Raw genomic sequence first — 21,727 nt, forward strand, 5'->3', positions numbered from 1 at the left:
GATTCAGTCTGGAAATGAAATAGTTGTGTCATGTCGCTTGAAGTTCTGCCAGTTCAACAGGAAGAAAATCAGCGTACTGTCTGCTGAGAAGATGCTAATTGCAGCATTTGTGTGGCCTGTTTAGCATCAAACTGACAACAATAAACTCAATGATTCGGTAGTTGGAGTTGGGGAGTACAAGTGGGACGGTTACATCCCTCTTTGATAATGTTTTAAAGGACCATTTGGTACACTCCCTCTGGGAAATAAGTAGATTAAAACCTGCCTGCATTTGTTAACATGAAGGGGCCCTATGTTCTTATATACATGACATTATGATTGATTACACAATACTTACAATAGGACGCTGTATTTTTGGCATGTTTCTTTTTTATTCTTTGTATATAATATACATATTCTTTTGTCGTTGATTTTATTTTTTTTTAATTGTCTTTTTTTTCTACTTCCTACTTCTCCTTTTTTATTCTGCTGCTGTAACAGGTGAAATCCCCAGCATGAGATAGATCAAGTCTGGTCATAAACGGCGGCACATAATGTTCAGTGTTACTTTTAAATTGGCCTTTAATTTAATGGTATGTGAGTTTACACGAGGTCACAGTCTGTAACGTCTCTTTCCCTTTAAGTCTTTCCCTCTGTTTGCGCCTACGGTTTTAGAAGTGCTGATGTATCCACCCAGATCCCTGCATGCCCTCACCAAGAAACACACGTGCACAAAGCCCCCACCCACTTCCACAAACACACATGAACCCAGAGTTAAAGGAACTCAAGGAAATCACCCAGCTCACCATGTTCCATAAAAGAAGTGTACAGGATATCCTCTATGAGTGAACGCCCTGCAGGTCTCCTCCCACTACCCTCCCAGCATCACCTCGTATTGTTTCTCGGATTATTATTTAGTAATGATAAGAGAGGGAGCCATGAAAGCAGAAAGCACAAGGAGTTCAGGAAGTGGACTGGGAAGCCCCACCTTCAGTCCTCCTATGGGAGGATCTCTGACAGGTGAAATTATTCAGCATGATGGAAACGCAGGTCAGGCCAGGGGTGATGCAACAGAGACAGATGGACTCTTCAGTCACAGCTCAGTCAGGAGATTGTTTACAAGCAGTTGTACTTGAGGTCAGCGAGGTGCAAAGCAGGAAATCAGCTGGTGTCAGAATGTTCATATCGAGGCAAGCCAGGAGAAACATTTCTGTCCATAATTATAGCATATTACCTTGTAAACATCTGATAAATGCGTTTTTGGAACACGTTTACAGAACTTCATGCAAAATATTTCCTTTTTTTGACATATTAATAAACATAACTGGCCAGCATTTAACTCAAATGTTACAAAAAACTGTTGGCTCAATTTTACTAAATTAAGCTAACCATATTTAACAGACATGCATTTTTAAGCCATTATAATAGAATAAAGTAGTAATAATCATATTATGGAGCATTTTAGATGAATGAACTTTGGCACGATAAGGGACTCTTCAAATTATACATTTCATGCAAAGAATTTTTTTTTGCATTTGCTCAGAAATTGCAGTACAAACATCAATGACGTGCATATTAAATCACTTTACACATAGATGCAGATGATGTAATGAAGAGCTTCATCTGCACCTTCATCGTCTCTCACATTTAAACAGACAGAAAACCTGCAGTGCAAGCTTTAATCTTCACCTCTGCAGATGTGCAGGTTGTCTACAGATGAACTTCCATGTGACACTTTGATGTTTGCTCGCACCAAGATACCACAGACTCAATAGATTCCTGTTATAAAATGACATTTGGGCTCAGTATAACAATTTCCCGCACAGTGAGTAGCTTCCAAGTGTTAAAACCACTGCAGCGATAATGCTGCCAGCATAAATTGTCCACACAGCTTTTAAGCCGATTTAAAACACTTACTATGAAAGAGTCAAGGATAACAATTTTTCCAAAAACTGTCATGTTAATTAAAACATTCGTATTGTATATGAGCAGTGGCACAGACTTGAATCGAGTTAAAACAAGGCCTCGTGTGCTGCAGATGCTTACTCTCTGTGAACTCTTTCTAGCCCTTTACCACCCTGTCTCACTGTTCTTCAAACTGTCTATTGCTTGTATTATTTTCTTTGAATGTGTGCAGCGTTGTCACTGCCCTGTTTAATTGCACGATATTTCTGCAGTGACAGCGTGTTATTTAGGCTCTGCTGGAATAAGTGAGTTTATTCCACCAACAGTCAGAAGAGGAATTTTGTCAAACTTCCTGGACATATAGCACAATGTGATCGTCTTTACAAGGTGTCACTTAGGTACACGTTGAAACCACACACATTAGCTTATTTGGACAAATAGAAGCAACACTTAAATAGAGAGGTTGGCTTTGACCAACTTCCTGCCAGTAAATGTTTGTGGTTGTGCTGAATTCCTGTTTGTCTTAAAATGACTAAGCTACAAAACATTGAAATCTGTGGTATAGTAATGTCTCCTCTTTTAAGCCTCAGGTCAGTATATAAAATGAGGGGATTTAGTGTCTGGTGTATAGGTTTGTGACAGTTTAAACATTATTGCATTGTCAGTTTAAACATTATTGCATTGTCCCAAGGGTTAACCCACACTTTCACACCTATAATTGTTGTTACTGATGCGATACTGACAAGGTACGAAACAAGCACAACTCACTCAGCAGCAGAGATATGGTGCTCACTGGCACTGGTTTAGTAGATTTATTCTACAATGTGCAAAGGCCTCTGTGTTTACAGTGCTATTTCAGGGGCACTGAGATGCACACAGACACACACACACACACACACACACACACACACACACACACACACACACACACACACACACACACACACACACACACCACAGTCAAGTAACCACACGAGCACATGCATGCACAGGCGCATATTCACATAATGTTAGTCACATTGCCAACACACATACACACACACACACACACACACACTTCTCCAGATGTTGTTTTGGAGCTTTCCCTCATTCTGTCGCTCAACTTTGCCTCGGAGCCAGCCCAGAGTGTGTATCCATGTTTAGATAAATACACACTGGCTGGGGGAGGTGTGTATTTCACACACCGTGTGTTTTGGTTTAATTGAGTACTACACAGGCTTGTGGCATATGGTTTACAGTGTGGCCCACTTTGGCCTCCATGGGCACTGAAGGGCCACACACTTTGTTATGTATAGTACAGTACATTCAGTATATATATGTGCCATGCATGTGTGAAAGTGCACTAATTCACATGCTCATAAAGAGACAATCGCACATGCATGTTGAGGTGCACTACATCCATAATCATGCATGTACAAACCAATAAACACATTAACTATAAATGTCCATACACAGCTGTCAGGATGCATGATGCGTACTGTGTGCACTCAAGATGGAGTCAATGCTCAATTGCACAACAAATGACAAGAAGCATCTCAGGGGACAGATATTCGACTCAGTAAAGTTACGTGATTGATGGATTGAGGATATGGCAAAGGCTGTGTGTGCCACACTCTGCTCTTTATCCGAAGACACCTTTGCAGGACTTTATGAAATAACCAGACTGCGCTATAAAAGCACAGTGTTATTCTGTGTTACTATCGACCTCTCAGGTGTCAGGGTTAGGGGCCACTGGGTGGGCTTGGCATCCTGTTAGTGCCCCTTAGAATGGAGCTTTTCATTCAAATGGGATTTTCCAGAATACTCATAGGCTATAAAAGTGCCAGGCACTGGTGTTGCAGCTTTTTGCCATCACAAAGGGTGAAAATCTCTCTGATTTGTGATATCTGATGATATCATGGCAGTATCTCATCTGGAAGTGGCCAACTTCCTGTGGCCCTTGCTTTAGTTTTAGGTTTCCTTTGAATGCTGATTGTGGGCCAGCATCTATGTGCACTGTTATGACCTTCACCATCAGAGTGAAAATGGCAAAACTGACCTTGAATCAGGGACAATTCATCACAAACCTCATTTGCAGTCATTTCTGGCTCTGAACAGGAAGCTTTGAAAAGCCGCTCACTTGTGACCAATCAGCACTTAGCGATAGCATCACCATTTGCCTGTTTCTGTGGGAGATTCACGGATAAGAAATACTGCAGCACATCCCACAGGGACACAGTGGATGTGGTTAAGTAAATGCGAGGACGGCTTTGATATGTCATCACTTTGAATTATTCTATCAACATCGTTAATGAGCTTTTCTCTGTCTCCCCCAAAGAACACTCTCTAAATTGGCCACAGCAGCTTCAAGGACAAGAAGTGTAAGCGGACCCACCGCATCAAAAGCCGGCTTGTCGTCAGTGTTCCTCCCAAAAGAAATGCTGCAGTGCTAGATTACCTGGTCAAATTCCCATGTTCTGCCTGCTAACACAGGGGGCGGGTCGGTGCACGAATCACCCTCTGATTCCCCAGAGGCACTCGTATATATCCCTGAAGTCAACTTTCTCCAGGAAGCCTTTTGAGTCTTTCTTTTGCAGGAAAGCAGCTACTACAGAAGTGACCGCGCTTTAATTAACATGCCACCACTCTGAAGAAGTTGTTTACTCAAAACTGAGGCCTCAACCTCTCACTTAAACTGCAGCCTCGCTCTGCGGCTGTGACAGAGAGAAACTGGCCTGCCCTTCTGAGGGCCACTGGAGGAGCCACAGTTGTAACCGAGGATCTCGCCTGATTGCAGGTTAACTTGTTAAAGCGACTGTGTGACATGTCGTCCACTTTCACTGTCAGAGCCGCTCAGGCTCACTGAGGAAATCAGACCTGAGAACCACTTTGGCGGAAAAAAAGGGTCTCGGGGAATGACAGGGGCTGTTGTCTGCGTGAATGCTTGCGCGTGCATGTGTGAGTGTGTGGGGGCAGGGGAAACACACACACACACACACACACACACACACTCACACACTCACAGGACATGGGGGGGGGCATTCTAGAAGGGGAGGAGAAGGGAGGAGGCTTGCCTTCTCGCTCTCTCTGACATCTGAATGCAGCGATATAGAGAAGTTAGTGGGAAGTCAGAGAAAGTAAGTTGCTCCTTTAAGAGAGTTGTGGACTTGTTTCTCATTGGCTGTATTTTGGAATTTGTTCAGAATTAACAGGGAGCTACTTGAACGTAGAAGTCGCCTGAAAAATGTCTGATTCTGGAGTCAATCCACACTTGGAGGGAATTATTTCTGATTTTGAAGGTCTGTAATTTTGTTTTTTTCCTTCTCTGTTACTTATAATGTTCATGTTGACAGTTTATGATCACCTCGGTCAGAAGTATGCTGATTGTGAATTGTATTAATATTAACTAACATCTTTCCACGATGTGTACCTGTGTGGTACCTTAAAGTACATATACAGCACGATTCATGACTGTGTGTACTGTGCATACTTGTTACTTATTATAAACAGGGTGGTGGGCATTTTTTAGCCAAGTCCCTGTGGCCTATTGTCTGTTATTGATTATACCCAAGTTACGTCAATAATAGAAACAAACACGGCACTGACACCACACTATTCCAGCACCGGAAAGCCTTCAGCTGAAAGCACTGAGAGGGAGACAGTGGAAACCTCAGCACTAAGAGCTAACATCTGTCTAACCCCTCATACAGCATTCACAACTGTCTCTCCTTTGTTTGCTAAGCCAGTGTGGAGCTGCCATTAATTCCCTTTGTCCTCCTCTTCCTCTACTACTCTGCTTCTCTTCCTTCCACACTTCTTTCCTGTTCCTCCTCCCGTCAGAATGGGTCCCTCCAGCTGGTCTTAGCTCACTGTGAGATGCAGAGAGCAGGAGCCAGAAGAAAAAGTGTAAATTCTTCCTCATTATTGGAAGCTCTCTCCATTTTTAGCCAGATTTCTCAGTAGCTATTAAAGTCCTGCCTTCATCAGGTTAAGAGCCAATTATAAAACAGAACAATGAACTCTGTTTTGATCCGTTTTTATTTTGTTTACAGTGTTAAAAAAAGCTGTTGATCTTCAATTATGTGAGCTGGCTGAGACGCGTGGCTATTTCCATATTAATTTTTACAACGTCTGTGGATGCGTCAGTGGAAAATGTCCTGCTTTCACTAGTGCTGAGTGAAGTAAGGGTTAGACGGTCAGTATGTTTCTAACAAAGTGCATGTTGGATCAGTGTCTGAATCCCCCTCCCTCTGTACCTTCCCCACATCAGACCTGAGTGCCTGAGTGTGACAATTTTAGTAATTTTCTGAACCCAACAGTCTGATGGCACGTCCATGTGGAGGGAGAGGATATGAAGGGTTTGAACTTCTCTCTCATGCTCTCTTTTTCACGCTTCACACAGCTGCTTTTAGCGCTTTCTGTTTGTACAAATGCGCAGCACCACGAGAAACAGTCCAAAACTGTGTACCCTTAACCTCGTTTGAACAATCCTCGTCTCACCTCTCTTGCATCTTTTAGCCCCGCCTTTGAGCGTGGCACTTTAAGTACATCTGCCGTCAGTCGTGGTCGGACAGCTCGTCATATGAGCTAGTTCATTTCAAGCACACTCTGGCATTCTGCCATTCACTCTGACATATTTTGTCAACAGAACACGTCACATAGGCTTCATTTTTCAAGTGCTGGCCAGCCGCTACCATATGCTGGCATATTTCTGTGCAAATGCGAATTAGCTTATTCAGAGTGACATAAAAATGTAAAGAGCTTATCTCCAAATGAAGTTAGAATAAGGTCAATATAGGGTTCTTCCCTGTAAGTATTGTCATTTTCACTATATTACTATCTACACGCAGAAAGCACTTGCTGTATCTAGTAAAAACCATTATATTCTGCCCTCCACCAGTAGAACAAACTGGTCAGTATGTACTATTTTAGTGTTCCCATCCAGGACAGGAACAGCTGTCGAGAGAGGTACATGGAAAACACTAGACTGACTAAATCCCGATTTTATCCCAGGTCATTATGTTTTCCAGTACATTGCACTTCACCGTATCTCACACTGAGGAGGAAATATGCATAGAGAGGGAAAGCCAAAGTAATTGGTGAGCACACTAAAGATGTAATAATGCCTCTTGGATGGACTCTTGTGCGGGACCATTATGGAAAATGGATGATAGAAACCACCAACTACACACTGAAACAATATTATGATCCTCTAAAAGGTAGAAAATGTGTTTGCCGAACCTAAACGTATGAGTCACAAGAGAATCGACCCAGTATAAGCCCATATTTGTATATTCAGACAGACTTGGTACGGTCCTACATGGCTCCTGCTTATGTTTGCCAACCTAAACTGAGCTTTGAGTCCAATCCAAGGTATTTTGAACTGATTGTCCACTTAAAGGTGCCATGTTGTTGTTCCAGTGTGGCATGTGGACACAGGGAGGAAATGAACATATAAATGGAGAGAGTGCATGTGTGTGGTACAATTTCTAAACCTGGCAGAGGGGCCAGCGTGCCATTAAGTTAGTTCAAGTTGCTCATGTGCGTAAATACAACACTTACACACACCCTTAACAGCTCTCAGTGGTCTTGTTTGTTCTGAGAAATATATGAAACCACGGGTGGCAGAAAAAGCATGTAAGGTATTGCTTGTACGACTGTGTTTAGAGCCAGTTACATAAAATCTGGATTTCTATATGTACTGTTTGTAATTTTCATTTCTCTGAATCTTTTGTTAGTATCTGCTCCTTCTACCATCCTTATACACATCAATAGACACACACATACACACACTCTCTATCTGCACCCAGAGGCTGAAGATAGAGCTGACAGCTCTGCATCATCATGTTCTCTACCCAGTAATTTACTGGTAGTTTCAGTGTCTTCTTGAAAAAAGCATTTTTGCTGAAACATGTTTTTTTTTGTGTGGGGGTGTGTGATTCATTCAGTGAAAACTGCTTGTTCCGAATCTTTTAATGTCTGCTTTGAGGTCACTGTGCTCTAATTAATCACAGGTTTAATCTTTAAGCCAAGAACTTTCTCTCCCCCACACCCACTTTTCAGCATAACTTTACTTAAACGCTGTGTGTTAGCAGGTGTTAAGTGGAATGCAGCCACTGTCTTTATACCACCACTGGTCACTGATGTAAATCAATCTGTCCCTGAATGGATAGTTAGCTGCTGCTTGATCAAAGGAACAGAACAAGGCTTTACCTGCCAAAGGCTGAGGCCTGAAAAGCCTGAAGCTAAACACCAGACCAGCTATTCACCAGCTGCCTGAAATGACTCTGTGTGTGTGTGTGTGTGTGTGTGTGTGTGTGTGTGTGTGTGTGTGTGTGTGTGTGTGTGTGTGTGTGTGTGTGTGTGTGTGTGTGTGTGTGTGTGTGTGACTGCACTCTAAAATCTCCAATCAGGGATGAAATTGCCTCTTGGTTCTGATTAGGAATTGGATCCTCCTTTTAAACATCTGGCACTTCGACATTACTGAAACAAATGAAACTGCACTTACCTCAACTTACCTCCTCTGTCACACGTCTTCCCACTTTCCCAAACACCTCAAACACTCCTGAATTCCTACGTGCTGGACACAGGGTGTCGGCCAGACCAGGAGGGAACCACACAGTAAATCTGACACAGTGAGCTGCACTGCTGCTGGTCAGCATTAGTAAACCCAACACCATCAGTGGGCAGGAAGAGTGTGTTTGACAGCGTAGCATTAAGGTTTCGTCTGACCGAACAAAATACCATAGTGCGAAATTCAGTTCGTTGTTTGGCCTTGTCTTGTCAAATACGAAGTTTTTCCTGGTTTGACCACATCGACATGTAATCTACTGCTACTGACATCAGAAAAACGTTTTGTATAACCAGTCTTTGACAGAGTAACTATTTTGATCACTTGACTTATTGCCGGAGTCTAGAATTGCAAGATGGATTCGGAGTTCAAGGCTGTGTACAGTACAATGCATCCTTTATTAATTAAAGTAGTGTGGTTTGTGTTCTGAGTTCTCCTTGAAACAGTTACAAATTTATGAGAATGTCTAACCAAATTATTTGTGTTACAGATGCAAAGTAGAGCCTGGAAAAATGACAAATTATGGTCTAAACTTTTATTTACAACATCAGACGAGAGAGGCAACCTTTTATTTGGAAAGGCCTTTATTTCTAGCTTTCCCTGCTTATAAAGTTCTAGTGAGAAACCTTCATGGTTTCTGATCTGCTCTTGTTAGCCTTGTTGATTTGGAGTTGATGCTGTTTGCTGTTAATTGCAGAGTCAACACTTTGTGCTGTACATCTGTTTCACATTGAAAAGCCTTCCAGCAGTTCATGCACTTCACTTTCCTGGAAGGCTTTTATTGTGAAACATCTGTAGGAAGTGTTGAGATTCATTGTCAGCATCTTAACATCAATCCTCACAATTAATGACTCCACAAAGTTTCTGTACAGTATAGTAACTCAGAGCAGCAAAAGTCTGTCATTACTATGTTATTATGTAGATTATGTTGAATTAACTTTGTTTCATGGCCTTTATTTTGGCTTTTACAGATCCATTATAACATTGAGAACAGAAATCGTTCTTATTTTTTCTGATCTTATCTGACGGTCCAAGATCTGTGAATAAAATATCAGTGCCTCTGTTTGTTTGGTCAAATCCACATTACTGGAGCTTAACCTTTAAAAACGTCATATACTCTGAAAGAAGAGTGGTTGTAAAATATTTTCATTCTGTAGAGATGTAGAGTGATAGTGAAGTATTTGGTCAAGAATATTTGAGCAGTGGTGTAAGAAGTCAGATCCTTTACTTGAGTGAAAGTACCACACTGTGACTCCACTAGAAGGCGCTACAGGTATCAGTGTTTCACTATCGGTGATGCATTAATGTGTATGTTGCATTTTACTGCTGTACAATAAGAAACAGGAGCGGGACATTAGTGTACTTAATCTTTGTTTACAGCTGTCAGGCCCACCTAATATCAGTGACAGCGATCACACTAAGAGGCACCTTTGTCTTGACCTGTTTTAACCTCACCATGCAACCTCTTTGCCTCTACATCTCCAGTCTTATTCTCCTCCTTTCCCTCCTGTCTCTCTGTTTTCCTCCCTCTAACTCTTCACTATCTCCTGGGCTGAGATGATACTAAATGTTTGTGTCCCTTGGTCAGGATGTCCTTGAGAGAAAAGTGATGACGCTGATGATAAAGAGGCAGCCTAGCCTCACACCTGGGCTGTATTAGGACAAATGACCAGGAACCAAAAATAAGGATGCAGCTGCCTCCATCCTTGTTTTTGTTGCAGCAATAATGCTGTGCTCTAATTTCTGTGCTGCATTATCTTCCCACATGAGACACTGTGAGATACCGGCTGTGATAGGTAGTGGAGGGACGTCGGGACAGGAGGCTCCTGCCTGCTGTTAATGAGGTTCCTCTGAGCTAGACTGGACCTCTCGTTTCCAGCTCATAGTCTGGGAATGCTGTTTCACTGGGAACAATACTCCTTCATCCATCTGTCAGTCCCACAAATACTCTTCTTAATGCTCCATGATCCCACCCTGTACTTATGATATTCATGCAACAAATACCCTGGATGGACATAAAAAAACCCTTTTTCCCCTTTTGCTTCAACTGGACAAGAAAGACCTGGGAGTCTATGGGAAGAAGCGTGATTCTTAAAAACGTGGGATCATCTGAGTGAGTGATGCCCTGAATGCCTTTTTCCATTCTCTATATTCACAGACAACATTAAAGTGCAGAGATTCAAATTCACTGCTGCTCTTGAATCATGTGCCCTTGAATGCACAGTCTCTAAATACAAACAAATGTCTTGAGAGGAAAGCACTCAAGTCCTCTGCTGTAGTCCTGTGCCCGAGGGCATATAATAACAAAGCAGCCAAGAACAGAAATACACATCTAAGATCACTTAACAGGTCACTGGCAAAACAACATCTCGGTTCAGCTCTTATTATGACAAAACTTGCGAATATGGATCCTCATACCCCTCCAGTGTTCAGCTTCAATTCTCACATTTACAGCTCTTCCGAAATGTAACTTAAGTCTACAGCAAGTGTCAAGAGACGTTAGAGTGTGTGCGCTTTCCTAAAGTGTTCTCAGAGGAGGTTAAAACAAGCGCCTCGCTCGCTACACAGTGCAGTCTTCAAGCGTGCATCGCAGCCTTTCAGCTCCTTGTGAAATCTGCAGACCAATTTTGGCAGACCAACTTATTCTCTGGCCAGGGCTGAAAGTAGCCACAGTCTTGGACTCCCTATCAGCAATCATAAAACACAAGACAGAGGAAAGCAGGGGTAAGAAGGACACGGTCCACTGGCAGTATGGGTTTGGATACCACTTACAAATTGCAAGTTTATTGTGTAGGATTTTTTTAATGTGTATATCCATCAAAGGATGGATTTTTAAAGCTGTTTTATGGAGCCTTACTGGATAATGAACCCAAGAAATAAGTGACAGTAGTGTGAGAAAATGTGAAAGTGGATATGAATGGCTGTTTAACACTGAGACTGGTTTTGTGCTTATTATGCTCATTATGGCTTATGTGTGCCATTTCATGCTTTCTACACATAATGCATTTACTGTCCAACTATCTGCACTGGCTAAAGCTAGCTACAGCCTTAACAGCTATAACACCAGTCTTCTGTAGTGCAAGAATGCCAAAAATGAAAGGTAACCGCGCTTTAAGGTCTAGATAAAGGGTTTACAGGGAGTGGTGGGGGGTTAAGGAGATTTGTAACACAAATCACCATGAACTCCAAGATGTGAGTGCAGATCCATTTATTCCCACGGAGTACAGGGACGTCCTTGGTGTGTCCGGCTAACACAAAAGAAGAATAATACTTTGGCTCTGGTCTGAATTTTTGTCGGGGGGTAAATTGTATCAAATGTCCACCATGTTGGAATGAAGCAGCTTATAGCAGTAAATTAGATTAGTGGTGCTGGCTGGTGTGTGTGGGGAGACGCTTTGATGTGATTGTGTTGAGCTCCACATCTCCTAACAGAGTTTCAGCTTTACACAGAGTGCAGTGGGGCTGGGGCATGGTCCCCTCCCTGTGGGTGTAGTCGCTTAAAAATAAACACGTATACTGTACATTCCCGTAACACGTACTTGTTCGTTTTTACAAGCACTTTGAACAAAACGGCATATACTTAAATAAAGACACGTGCACATGCAGACATGCCACAAGCCACAAACAGATCAAATAATCTGCACTGCCTTTTGGATTGTAGGAAACAGGAGATGTTCTTCAGGGTGTGCGTGAGCGGACTGGTCTAACTAGTGTGTCATTATGATACCAGCTCCTGGCCTTTGGCTTGGCACAGCAACTCCACGATGGGAGTCAAATTCAAGTTGACTTTGAGCCAGTGCACTCTTCCCAGGGGGTGATCCCATCCCTCAGTATCTTCCTCTTGGACAGTGCAGCGATACTCTCACGTCACAAACTAACCAAGGGGAAGGATGTGCCTCTATCTCTGTGCTCATGTTGCTCATAAACTTGCCTAAACGCTTGGCAGTGAACAATTCTTGGCTGATTTACGTGCATTGTAACGTTGTGAAATGCTTCAAATGGCTCTGACTAAAACCCTGGATTTTAATTTGTAGTGTACCGCACACGTAGCATCCCAGTCGTGACAAAAGAACCCATGACTCGACTGATGCATGCTGCACAGAATAGTGAAAAAGCTGCTGCTAGTGATGAGGGGTGTAATGAAAATAGATAGGTATGACTTAATTGCTCGTGCATGTTTCTTTTGTGTTGACACCAAAATTGCTTCTCCAGCCGCCCCACCCGCAAACCTCAGGCACTTTACTACTTGGATGCTGTTCATAATGTGTTTTAAAAAACACCAACCAATTCGCTTTGTTTACTGCTCAGTTAATTGGTATGACCTTTTTCATGAATATTTATTATATTGTTCCTACGTCCTATAAACAGCAATCTTAACTCATAAATGGTTTATAGGGGAAAGATGAGCTTGTTTTGGTTACGAAATTGAATCAATGTGCTTTCAATATATTGCATTCTGTTTTCTATACTGGTGAGAAGTAACTAAGTACATTTGCACAAGGGTTGTGCTTAAGTACAATTTAGAGGCACTTGTACTTCCATTCCACTACTTTCTTAGTTGGGAATATTGTAATTCTTACTACATATCATTTATTTGACAGCTGCACTATTACGTTACTCTTCAGGTTTAGATTTTACATTTAAAAACATTCTCAGAAGTCTATAAAATACAATGTATTGTCAAAGATTAGTGGTTCCCAACCTTACAAGAAAGCAGTGTCTACTTGGGGTCCCTAGTCATGTTTCCCAAGTCCAACTGTCCACAGGTTAGCAGTGCCACCAAAGCTCCACTAAACAACCTGATAATGCAATTCATAGTGATATATCAGTCGAAGGCGGCATTTTTCTTTTGCATTTTGCAGATGATACTTCTGTACTTTTACTCAATGTATGCAGGATTTTGCATGAAGGACATTTACTTTTCATTGAGTATTTCAACACTGGTGTACTGACACTTTTACTTAAGAAAAGCATCTTATTGCTTCTTTGACTGCTGGTTTTACAGTAAGTCACCATGTTTAGTCACAGCAACAATTAACAATTATCTTCCAAATTTGATTTGGTGTTTTTTTTTTTTTCTTCTTCGATTAAACAATTCATTGGCTTGTAAATGTTAGAAAAATGTTTGGTTAAATGTTTATTTATGTAAGAATCTATCCCCTTTTCCAAAAGCCCAAATTCCAAAACACAATTAAATTTACAATTATATAAAACAGAGAAGGTTGTGACACTGGACACTTTACATGTGAATCACATGAGAAATAAATGATCAAAATAGAAGCTGATTAATTTTTTGTTGATTTATTGATGATGGTTTTTCAGCAAATCAACTCATGTTTTCAGCAGTCAAATGACCTTCTGACTGATCTGTTGTGTTTGTCCCTCACATGCAGCTCTGAAGAGGTCCTTCGAGGTGGAGGATGTCGACACTTCATCTCACTCTTCCCCCGGCTCCCGTCGGACAACCAACTCCCCACACCGTAACGCCATGTCTCCCACCAGCATCTACTACCGTGACCTGGGCACTGCCGCCCCGGCCACCAACAACAACAACCTCAACTACACCCAACCCCGCTCCATCATGGGCGGAGGAGGCTCCAAGACCCCCGAGCCTGTGTCACGCCGTTCCGAACTTTCCATCGATATCTCTTCTTCCAGCAAGCACGTGGATAATGTCACCAGCCCTGCTTCCATGCGCTTTGCAACCAACAGCGCCCTGAAACGCCCTGAAGTCCTGGGCCACTCCAAGACCCCTGAGATGAGCCACAAGAGGGAGGTCACTTTTGCCAAGACGCCTAGTGACTCCCCAGTGATACGTCGCAATGAGGGCAACAATAACAACAACGGCACCAGCCGGACCCCTGAGCAGAATCACGCTCGCAAGTTTGAGCCTCCTAGTCCCGGAGATGTCCGCAAACCGGAAATCAGCATCACCAGAGCTCCCCCAGAAAACAACGGGCACCACTCAGCGGTCCACCATCCACACCACCCCAACCCTCACCACAACACCATCGTCACCACCTTCCGCTGCTCCTCGCCTAATCATGGAGGACGAAAATCTCCCAACCCTGACAGTAAGTCTGTTTCCTCATGACATACCCCTCGGTCCAAAACGTTGTTTATGCCCATTTTTACTAGGTAGCAGACTTCTTCTCACTTGTATTTGCTGTGTATCCTGCCGAGTTATTGCCCCCTATTGAGCAGGGAAATAGTGTGAAACCATTGGCGCCCCGCTGTTACAGTCTAAGTAAAACAACCAAGCAATGACGCAAATCCTGGTAATAGGCTATCCAATAAAAGGCTATCATACCTTTAGAATAACGGCCCATTGATTGACAAAATAACTGGCTTCAAGTGGAGCTACTTAAATTACAAATTTTATACCAGACAACCGAATGTTTTTATATACTTTGCTTATTTCTATGTGTTAATTCATCCTTTCCTTTGGATCTCAAGTAGAGTCTCATGAGGTTTTTGGCTTGTTGTGTAAAAGCTATTTCAGTATAGCAGTGCTTTGATGCTGAGATTTAGTTCACCAGCCCATTACTGATTACTTTAGCACAGACTTGCCAGTTTGGTGTGACAGTGTCATCAGTGGAAAAGAGAATGCAGTCAGTCTAATGGGCCATCTTAAACTCTAATAAAACCAAATTACATTTTCTTATGTCATGAGGACAAGACAACCTTTCACTCTTGGCTGTAAGTTAGTTTATATCCACTTCCCGCTGGGTTAAAAAGAAAGTTCACATTTTCCAGATTACATTTCGTCTGGACTGTGAATCATTTTGGACTTTTTCATCTGACTTCACATCTTCCTGCTCCGTCTCCCCTTGTAACTGACTAACCCAAGCATCAGAGCTCTCACTCAGATAAAAAGGCAGTAACAGGAGTGCCTTGTTTGATTAGCCTGATGTATGAACGTCTGTCAGTAATATAAGTAACCATGTCCTTGGAGGCCGGTCAGTCTGTAGAAACAGCAGACTGAATGTCTGTATTTGTGGTAATGCATGTCTGTTCTTAAGGCAGTACTGGAGCCGGGGCTGTTTTTGTTATGTGATGAAAGCCTAACCTTGGCAGCACCAGAACAGTAGTATGGTAGTTAAATAGTAATCAGTGCTATAGTTGCAGTAAAACTCCAGATAGATAGCTTCACTGATGCAGTTTGTGACATGATACAACAAACAGAATCTAATTTTCATTTATGCTTGTGTTCAGTTGGAACTGAATGTGTAATATGAAATAAGATTTACCTGTTTGTTCAGTTTTCTCATGGTAAGCTAAAGTGGTCAAGGTCAACATAAGGAACGAACCTGCACTAAAGATACTGCATGCATGAACACACAAGTACACACGTTTCTTCCATTTACTCTTCTCTACGTATCAAGCCCCATCACATCTCTCCAGCTATTTCTGTAAATGTGCGGGAATTTAGAAGTATCATCAAATGTTTTTAAAGCTTTTAAGCTTATGCAGTGAAACACTTGCTTATTTAAATCCAGCAGCTATGGAGTCATGTTTGTGCCCACCCAATGAATGCAAAGTCACTTGTCTTTTAGCTCTTTTTTTGGTCTGCACCAACTTCTGAGGCAAATATGTGGAGCTTAGCTGCTATGATTGTCTGCTCTTTGGTGCCGGACACGTAGTGTACAGTGGATTTTTAAAACATTTTAGCTCAAAATAGCTGCTTATTGTGGTCGGAAGAACGCGACGAGAGAGGTGAGAATGAGCCAAAACAGTAATGTTGCAGAGAGCTGGTTCCTAATAACAAGCAACACATCATCATTTGATGTTGTTATGATAAAAAATAGTAATTATAGTGACTTTAACTATTGCTGCTCTGTGTTATGTGTGCCTTCAGTCACGCACATAACTACAGTAAAAGGGTGAAACTGTTGTGTTGGACTGGATAAGCCAGTATCCCCCTACCACTATTAACCACACTGCCAAATACTTTATCATGAGCTCTTGATGAAATATAATAATGGGTGTGCTTTCCTGTTGATTTAGGCCATTTGATGTCATATATTCCTGGTTTGTACTTTGTACAGGCAGTAAGCTGCACTTCGTCATTTGGCAGATGTCTTGCAGTCAGATTTCCCACAGTATATTTACTATCCCACTGTCTGTTTCTGTGTGTCCGTGCTTCAGTTAATTAAGCTGTACCCGTAGTGTTTCTGCTTCATTTGATGATAAATTTCTAGTCTGTGTCTGTGCTGACATTTTTACATGGTTCTCTAGTAGATTATGGGGGTTGTAGCCATTTATTTGTCCACAGAGAGAGGCCCTAATAGGGGTCTAAATGAAGGGTGACCTGCCTTGAGGGCCTAGGGGCTCAGACCGGGCCCACCCTGCTCTGCTCCAACACATTATCAAGAGAGCTGGGAAGAAAACATGACAGCAACACAGTCACAGATTGTAGTATAACGTACCTGCCACTTTGGTCCGAGTTATATCCAAGGCATGAATACATGTTGTTCTCTTGGTGTGTGGGAAAGAAATAGGCCTATTGCTCTGGTTGTAGAGGCTGTTAATTAATTTTCTTCAGTGGCATGAGCATGTAAAATCAGATGCACAGAGGAACAACACTCCAAGCAAACATTATTTGTGTTGTTTTACTGCTTTTCCATATGGCTGTCAGCTGTGTTTTTTGGAGTCTATTAGATAAGCTGCTTTCCTGCCCATTCAGTTTTTCCAGGAGGAAATGACATCACACATTGTTTGTGCGCGCGCACACACACACACACACACACACACACACACACACACACACACACACACACACACACACACACACACACGTGGAGTATCCTGTGCTTCCTTCCGTGTTCTGTCAGCGTGATTGTTTCCCTGCTGTGTGACCTCACTGCAGTGCACTTCCTCTCTCAGGGGTCATGTGATCTAAGTCAGTCAGCTTCCTAGCAAATATCCCTCCGTACTTTGATCTAAGCATCACAGAGAGTCAGATACGCTGGGGTGTTTATGCTAAAGGTCAGCATGGAAAAGGTTGCGGACACACATACTATAGAGTCAACCGCTGTTGTTGGAAGATCACTGAATGCGTCATGTTCTGTGGCTGAATGACCTCAGGCAGTGAGGGTCGCACACAGACTAATCAGCTAACTAGAGCTGAAACTATTAGTTGATTGATCAATGACTATCAACCAAATATACCAAAAATGGTCCGGGTCCTCCTGTGTGGTGATGTGCTGCTTTTAAACTAAATATCCTTTGGATTTGGACTATTAGTTGTATGAAACAAGACATTCGAAGATGCTACTTTTTTTTTTTTTTTTTTTTCATTTTTGTGACATTTTACGAACAGCTAAATAGTGAATCAATGAAAATCACAGGTGATAATGTATGTGACACTTGCCAGTGTTTCTAAATATATTAAATTGTAAGTTAGAATCAATGGCAGAGAAATGTTTGTTTAATTTCCATTTGATATAACGTAAAACCATAAAACTGGATTTAATATTTCACTCAGTTTAACGGTGACATGGCTTCAAGTGCTGGCACTGAATTTCTATTGCTGACTTCAAATGGACGTGATAAGTGATGTCAGATTGTAGCACACGCAAGGAAAATGACAAAAAAAACCCTGACCATCAGGTTCACTTCAGGCTAAAGACACCAGACTCATTCTGATTGGTATCTGCTCAGATCCTGCGTGCTCAGCCAGACAGGGACCCTTATCTTGACAGGCAGGCCTGCTGTTCATCAATCCATCAAACACTGCAGAAAGGGCGCTATCTAACATCTCTAGACAGAGAAGCGTAGACCACCTGGGGTCAGAAATAACACATTTCTTATCACTTGTCAGACCGGCGTTCAAATCTGACAAACTTTGTTTCACCTGCAGATACGAATTTGTTTTGTTCTTCTCATGTTGAAACATGGTCACTGAAGACACTTATTAATGTAGGGCAGCAACTAACACTTATTTTCATTAAAGATGAAGTCCTTGATTAATAAAATGTCAACCAGCTCACAACCAGCAGTCTAAAACCCAAATACTTTACGTTTGCTATCGTATGACAAGAAAAGCATCAAATACAGACAAATTTTCTGTCAGTCAACTACCTGACTAACTGTCGGAGCTCTAGATTATATGGAAACCATTGACAGAATAATTGGGCATTGTAGCACCAAAGATGGGCCTTCTTCTCTTTTACTGTAACCAGACTCTGGCGATCATTAGATCTACAGGTTAACCATAAATAGTGTAGTTATCACTGGGATCATGGAGCTGGTAGGTCAGGTTATCATTGGGGTCACATCCAGTAGCTCCTTGAGTGTTTTTATTGTGATGTGAGGAAGAAAAAGACTCCCCATCTCGACTCTTACTGTTAAGACAGAGAGTGGAAAGGAAATCAAGGCTGCAGAGCAGATCGTGCTGCTTTCTGCTACACAGGAAGAGAAGTGTATTTAAAGGGTGTCACTGAGGAGTCAGTGCCATTGTGTCCTGTAAAAAAGAAAAGAGATCTCCAAATTCAATGCAGCAGATTCTTTCAACTGAACTGGAATTGTCCTCATGTCGCCTAAATAAACATATTATCTTGTAGTACATGTTTCCCTAATTAAGGTGTAGTCATTATGCAAGAAAGAGCAAATGAAGCCATTCGTTTCTTTGGATTGACCTTCTGAGAGTGGGGAGGACGGGCCAGCGAGGGGCGGTGGGCGATTTGTCTCTGCCTGTCCATAGGTCAGGAGAGGGCACACACACACACACACACACACGCACGCACGCACGCGCGCGCACACACACACACACACACACACACACACACACTTTCTTCATCTCAAATTTTTTTGCCTAACTTTTGTTGTCTTTCATCGACACACCTACACAAGCACGCACACACATCCAGGGAGCCTCAGGCGAAGGTATATGAGAGGTCAATCCTCTCTCAGTGTAATTACTCTGGACTGATCCCAGACCATTACTCAGTGTGACCTGTCGGCTAATTACCCAGAAAACAAGGGAGAGAGAGAGGCAAAAAAAAAAAAGAAAGGGAGATTTAGCCTCCGTGCTTGTGGTGGTGAAATGCTGACTGAGTTGCATATGTGGCTCCAAAACTCTGAGGCTCTGCAGTGGTCATACCCGTTAAGATGTAGTCTAAGGAAGTTCAGAACAATCCAAAGGGTTTAGTATTCCTACCTTATCTTTGTCTGTCCCTTTACTTGTTCACACAATTAAAATATTAATACTACTAGACTTACAATAACAGAGCATCAATGGATCTGTGCAGGGGATTAGGAAAGCCAAAGGGCTCATACTAAGTCTCCACAATGGAAAACAATTCAGTCAAGTGTGATCGACAAAGATAAATACATAAATAAAAATTACTTTAATGCATTTTTTTTTCCAAGGAATTACTGCTGCTTTAGAGCACTTTCCATTATGGTTTGGAAATAATTCATCATTTTCTTTTATCAATGTTCTCCAAAATAGTTTTTTGACTGAATGATTCAGAGCAAGCTGTAATTGAATAAAACAAAATGAGTTATTGAAGCTTTGCCTTTACGTGTGAAGATTCTGGTGTCTTGTCGTACATAACAGTGAAACAATTCATTGCTTTGAATCCTCTTTAATATTGTGATAATCATTTCAATCATTTCACTAAAAATGTTGATGTTTTTAAATGCTGTCAAAGCAACATGGGGATGATCATGTTGGACTTCCCTCACTCAGTGACCATTTGAGAAAAACAAATGTTACAGCCATCCCTCAGAAATGCTAACTGTGAAAATATCCATCTCAGAATCAGAATAAGGGGCATTCTGTACAAGTTTCAATTAAATCAGTGGATTGGATGATTAAAGCTGATTATTAATTAATTACATAAAATGTAATAAGTTGAAATAGGCCAGACATATGTCTTTCTGTCCCTTGAGGAGCTGAGCTGTTTGATGACAGATCAGGTGATTAGCTCAGATGTGAATGTTTTGTTAAACATTTAAGGTTCAGCAAGCGAAATTAGATAAAGATAGGATCCCTTTTTTTGTCTTTGCCTCAAGATGGTCACAATATGTTCTTACAGAGGCACAGATTGTCCCTTGCTGTCTTTGACTTCGCTGCCAAATAATTTTGAGTTTTGCTCACTTGAAGTTCGTGAGCCTCCAGACTATTACATCTGTTTTTTCAGTCGAAAAATGTCCCACAGTGATAACAGTGACAAGTGTCACTTCTCATAATCTTGAATGTGACTCTCACTGTTGGTGTGCTTCCTGAACAAGCCACCAGGAGGCAGTGTGTGACAGGTGAAATCTTTTTAGTCACTGAACCAGGTCAAATAAAGCTGTTTTTCTTCCCTTTTAAAGCCAGCTTCATCTACAAAGGAAAAACTAAATGAAGTGTGTTAACTTTAGTGCTGCTGCTCTTTATGCACATGATCAACTAGTGTATTGTTGCAGAAATGCATCCAACACACAGAAGTCAGCCTTTTTTTCCATTCATATTTTATTGAAGCTTTTAACGCTCCAATTCATCACCAGGACAGACACTCATTCAAAACAATGTTGTACAACTCTTTGAAGTGTGTGGACACTAAAAGAACTGGACATGAAAGGTTTTCCTTTTTTTATGAAGATCATACATGGGAGGAGGAAGAGGAGGGTGGAGCTGAGAGAAATGGGAAAAGATCAGCCCTTCTGCCCCAGATAGACTCTCAAACACACACACACACACACACACACACACACACACACACACACACACACACACACACACACACACACATACACACACACACACACACGCACACACACAGAGTTCCCCTCTCCCCCAGATAAGGCTTTCGGAAGTTGAAGTTTACATTGAGCATCTGGGGGAAGTCAAGGGTTAAAGAAGTTTCCCACCACTGCAGAAAGACCTTTGTCCTCTCCAGTCATCTCGCCAAATCCCACAACTGCAGCAAACTCAGCCCTTTTCATTCACTTTCTCCTGCATGCTGTGAAGCCAACACATTCATGCATTTCATATCTACATGCACATAAAAGCTCATGCATGTTCAAGCGCGCACACACACACACATAAACACACACACACACACACCGCACTTCCTCTCATCGCACTGGGACATGACTTTTGTCACATTTTGTCTTTCACTGGGAGCTTAAATAAACTAGACACGCACACACGCGCGCACGCGCGCACGCACACACGCTCGCACACTACCTTTATCAACCATCCATCACTATAAGGTGAGATAAGAGGATATTGGCCATCAGAGCTTGATGAACATATGATGAACGGAGATAACGTTTAGTCTCAGTTGACATTATCGTCAT

The 21,727-nt window shown here is 42.0% G+C and overlaps 1 protein-coding gene across 3 annotated transcripts in view; it reads left to right on the plus strand.

Moving 5' to 3' along the window:
• Positions 1-21,727, plus strand: part of septin9b (septin 9b) — a 74,495-nt gene that overhangs the window by 16,926 nt on the left and 35,842 nt on the right. For 2 of the 3 annotated variants that reach the window (XM_070976288.1, XM_070976279.1), the window contains exon 2: positions 13,828-14,508. In XM_070976288.1, coding sequence (XP_070832389.1) covers positions 13,828-14,508 — 681 coding nt within the window. Of the gene's footprint in view, positions 1-5,016; positions 5,163-13,827; positions 14,509-21,727 lie in introns of those variants that run through there. The other variant, XM_070976271.1, reaches the window with a different exon arrangement.

This window comes from Chaetodon trifascialis, chromosome 2 (assembly GCF_039877785.1).
Source record: "Chaetodon trifascialis isolate fChaTrf1 chromosome 2, fChaTrf1.hap1, whole genome shotgun sequence".
Taxonomy (NCBI): Eukaryota; Metazoa; Chordata; class Actinopteri; order Chaetodontiformes; family Chaetodontidae; genus Chaetodon; species Chaetodon trifascialis.